Here is a 5000-nt window from a genome sequence, read left to right as displayed (position 1 = left end):
AAAGCCATTCTTACCTCCAGTCACACCATCTTACAACCACACAAGAGCTACAAGAGGACACGAGAAGAAACTTAAAACAGTTACAGAAGAGATCTGGAAAAGAATAGCTTTCCACACAGAGTAATAGATATCTGGAACAAACTGAGAGACGAAACAGTGAGTGCTAAAACTATACATGACTTTAAGAAAAAAAAAAAAAGTGCGGAAAGATACAACAGCTGGATCACTACGAGCATAGTTCTCCTCCCGCAAAATACAACTGAAGGTGGAGGAAGTATACAAGGAATAATGGAAGAATTTTACTGCCTTAATGTTTCTTCCATTATGCCTAGTATACTTCCTCCGCCTTCAGTTATACTTGTCATAGTTTAAAACAATTGGGTAAATACAAAGCAGCAAGAGGCCCATCCTACCTGGAGTGAGTTGGCGACCCGTAGAATGCTTTGTATCTGTTCGTGGTTGACAGACACCTCACCCCTGTACATATAGGTCAAGAGCGCCTCACACTCATCCCCGCTGACATCCTTCAGGAAGATGATCGGGTGCTGATGGGACGAGTGGCGCGCGAACAAACCCTGTGAGGGAAGAAAGAGGTCTTCGTTAAGGGACGGAGAACTTCGGCAAAAGAGAACCTGCGCGCACAGAGATCGGGTAGGAACTCTGTATTGTTCTGGATGTCTTGTTTCGACGGGGAGTAAAAAATTTGTATAAAATAAATAAAATAAAAATTGAATAAATGAAATAAAGAATAATAATGAAAATGAAACAAATAATAATAATAATAAATAAAATAATATATAGAACAATATATATATCAATCAATAAAAATAAGATAAACAAATGAAATAAATAAATCAAATAAATATATGAGTAAAGATAAAAAATAAAATAAAACAGATAAATCAAATATATATAAACGAACAATAAATAAATAAACAAATAGTATAAACATAAATAAATAAATCAAATGAACAAATGAAAACAAATAAATACATAAATAACAAATATAGAAATAATAGGTAGATGAAAAACTAGACTAAAAATAACAATAAAAAAAAGAATACATAAAACAACTGAATAAACGAACTGAATTCAAAGGACAGTACTTACAATAACATAAAACATAGGACCATGTAGGGAATGGGAAGTTCTTCAAGAGAAATGTACATTCAGAGTGCGGCGTTCGCAAACACATTGGCTGTTACTGGAAACGAATATAGATACTATTAAAGAGAAAAGATTTATTCCATAAGTTGCACAGCGGCTCTGCAATAACCATGGATTTTTTTTTCCCCTATCTGGTTTATATTGTAATGCATTTTTCTCCTTTTGATAACACACTGTTACGCGAGAGATTTCCGGACTTCGAATATACAATAATACAACATGATTCTAAAATGGATTTCAAAGACAAAAAAAAAAAAAAAAAAAAAAAAAAAAAAAATCATCACGAGGTCACGGAAATAGAAGAAAAAACAATAATACTAGTAGCAATTCTAACGATAGCAGTGACAATTATCATTATCATATGCTTATATAAGCAAATATGATGGCAAAGGGCTTCGGCTGCAGCTACTCAGCGTCTCCTAGCGTAGGTTCTTCATCTTCTAATCTACAACGTTTTTCAAAGGACCAATTGACTTAACTTCTTGATAAATTATTTTCTTCGTTTCCCCGTTTTCTGTTATTTACGGTGATATTTCTTCCTTTGTAAGTTCTGCTTCGCTAATAACGTTATAGCTTCGCTTGTACACTAATAACAGAATGTACAAGTGTACAAGGGGGAAAAGCCTTTGGTATATGTATGTACAAGTGTACACTAATGTCTGGTACACTAATAACGTCCACAGATAAATTTACTGATTAAACTGTTGTATTTGAAGAGTTATTTTTCATTTTTTTACAATTCTGTATTTTAATTCAATTCTACATTTCAAAAAAAATGTCGGAAAATGAAAGGAACTTTGGTCCATTGTAGTTCAAAGAAGAAAAAGAAAAACCAAGAGGAAGAGGAGGAGGAGGAGGAGGAGGAGAAGAAAAGAAGAAGAACCAGAAGGAAGAGGAGAAGAAGAAGAGGAAGAAGAAAAGAAGAAGAACCAGATGGAGAAGTACAAGAAAAAAAAAAAAAAAAAAGAACCAGAAGAAGGCGGGAATGAAGAAGAAGAAGAAGAAGAAAGAGAAGCAGCAGCAGTAGAGATAAAAAAAAACACGGAAAAAAAAAACACAAGTCGGGTAAGAATTACTTCGATGTAACCTCTACCCTAAGGGCAGTGGGTTACACGAACCAAGACGAGGTTCCCCCCAGGGGCCAGGTCCTTTCGACTAAAGACTAGATTTCGTTGACAATGGTACTCTTTTGACTTAGTCCATATGGTCCTCGCTGCGCATTGAAAAACATATTATGAATTAATTAAATTCAGATGCAAAACATTCCCCGCCACATTGTTACCAATGTCGTCACGTGCGCGCGAGTCGGAAGTATCGTAATAAAACTCTCCTTTAGACGTCTTCGGACAGTGCAAACGAATTCGGATTTCTTGGGAGGTCATCCTTAAACCCTTACGTGTCGTGTGGTACTTTTATTTTTAATTCCAGGTGTCGTCAGGTGATTTTAATGAGGTTCGAAAGTAACTTTTTGCAGAGTCAAGTCCAAAGAAAGGTCGATGTGGGTTTTGGCTTCTGGTGTACAGTTATCTTCTTAAGTTCTGTCGCCGTCCCTCACAGATCTAATTATGCAAATATATTATCTTATATCGTTAAGCATTTGATATTTTAATTAATTATTTGTCTTACAATAAATGTGATTTTTCAAGAACGACATCACACCAACGCAGCACAATCGAGAGACATTAAGTCGCATTCCCGTTTTCTTTTCTTTTTATCTTTTTTTTTCTTTATTGGAACGTCGTACAATACTTTCATTTGTCTTAAATGAAATGAAAAAGAAATGAGGAATGTATGCTGATGCCAAATTCCCTTTCACAATTTTTTTTGCTTCTTTGCATCATTTAAGACAAATGAAACTGCTGTATCGAGGTTTACTAACACGACAAAAAACAAAAACAAAAAAAAAAACTCGAAAATACCGCTAATATTTAGAAGGGGAGAGTCGACTGTCAAGTAGAGCTGTCTGGTAGCTACGATATAGTGCACATTACCTTCCCATGCATGAATGCCCACGAGTCTTTAGTTTGTTTTTGTTATAAATGAATAATGAATATGCCTTTCATGGTCATCTTTCTTCCTGAACGTCCCAAGAAAGCCAGACGAATCAACTCGGACGACTGTGAACAACTCATCTTCGTTGTTCAAGAGAGGTTCTTCGAGGTAGATGGGGTTGGGGGTTAGGGGGGTTGGGAGGTCTTTAAGAAGGGGCAGAAGGGTAAAGGAGACATGGACGAAGGTAGAGACAAATATGGAAGGCGACTTTGCGTGCTGGGTGCTGCAGGTCTTGTAAAAACGAGATTGCCCAGAGGCAGAAGCCTTGTCAAGGGCACCTATGGACCACTACGACGTGCTTGCCGATCTCAAAGAACGTACAGCACAGTGTGTGTGTGTGTTGTGTATGTGCTTTGTGTGTGTGTGTGTGTGTGTGTGTGTGTGTGTGTGTGTGTGTGTGTGTGTGTGTGTGTGTGTGTGTGCGCGCGTGTTTCACCATGGTCTTTGGATCACGTGTTGGACTCACAACCGACAGCTATTTCCCTCCCGGAAGAAAGCTCAGAGTTCGTATATGACCGATCTATGGGTAATGCTGTGACCTTACGCGCACACACGCACCCAACTCCCCGCCCACGAGAGTTGGAATAACAACCCGCAGCGCAGCGATACTCAAATTATTTCAGCCCTGGGCGGGATACGAACCCGGACCGCTGTAGTGGCAGCCGAGAATTCTACCAACTCTGTGTGTGTGTTTGTGTGTGTGTGTGTGTGTGTGTGTGTGTGTGTGTGTGTGTGTGTGTGTGTGTGTGTGTGTGTGTGTGTGTGTGTGTGTGTGTCGGGTTGCGACGAAGGGCTAGGTTACAGAAATACCTGTTTCTGCAATTGCACGTGTAATGCAAGTCGGACGTCTTCACCCGAACTTGCAAGAATGAAGGGAGGAGGGGAGTTGGGGGGGGGGGAGAGAAGAGACCCCAAGACAGCGCTGGAGTCATCGGTAGGGAGTCCGGGGGGGAGGGAGGGGGGGAGTTACAGACGGGGAAAGCACATGTAGAATCTTATAACAGTATTAGCATTTAACTATCAGGTCATAAAAGTAGTAAAGTAGTCTTAAGCCACGTTCACACGATTGAGTACTGTCCGTCGGACATATGGGTGACCTTTAGTGGGTAAACCATCAAACTACCCGTTCCCGGGGGTAGTAGAGGGCGGCGGAGGGCGGAAGTCTGACGTCACTGCCAAACGCCCAAGGAAAGGTACGGGCATATCCACTCAGTACCGAGTTAGTAGGGCATGGTGTACACGCCAAGTACATACTGTTCTCGACAAGGCAGAGTAACATTAATTGAAGTGTATAAAACACAAGAATGTTAAAGGAATGTTAGGTGGGACACCATGGTGACTGTATCGCACTAGACCAGCGTTTCCCAACCTGAGGGTGCTGAAATCAATTATAGGTGTTGCTGGGAAGTGATGCACACAAAAATCACATTGATCTATGTATCACTGATTACCCAGTTGTGCCTATTTGACTTTTTCCATGCTATTTTATTTCTCTATGTTCTTATTTCTTCTACAAACAATATTGTCAGTTTGTTTCAGTTCTAAGGAATCAAGAAAATAAATCATCAAGCAGTACACTTCACTTTCTTTTAACCTTCTAATAACGAGATAAGGGTGCTGAACCGCTTAGACACTTCACTTTTTTCATCCTTCTAATAACAAGATAGAGATGCTGGACTGCTTAGACATGACAACCGGGGGTGCTATGGTCGGAAGAGGTTGGGAAACGATGCATTAGACCATTGGCTCACAACCCTTGCTTACGGCCAACCAACCACCGT

General features: G+C 39.7%; 1 protein-coding gene across 13 annotated transcripts in view; it reads right to left on the bottom strand.

Annotated features, from left to right (window-relative positions):
• LOC143022150 (uncharacterized) overlaps positions 1–5000 on the bottom strand; it is a 630899-nt gene that overhangs the window by 30857 nt on the left and 595042 nt on the right. For all 13 annotated transcript variants that reach the window (XM_076180183.1, XM_076180188.1, XM_076180186.1 and 10 more), the window contains one exon: positions 414–575. In XM_076180183.1, coding sequence (XP_076036298.1) covers positions 414–575 — 162 coding nt within the window. The remainder of the gene's footprint in view (positions 1–413; positions 576–5000) is intronic.

The sequence above is a fragment of the Oratosquilla oratoria genome, chromosome 44 (genome assembly GCF_046742065.1).
Source record: "Oratosquilla oratoria isolate Oo_2021 chromosome 44, ASM4674206v1, whole genome shotgun sequence".
Lineage (NCBI taxonomy): Eukaryota > Metazoa > Arthropoda > Malacostraca > Stomatopoda > Squillidae > Oratosquilla > Oratosquilla oratoria.
Note: the sequence above shows the minus strand (reverse complement) of the source record. Positions and strands in the feature narration are given on the sequence as shown.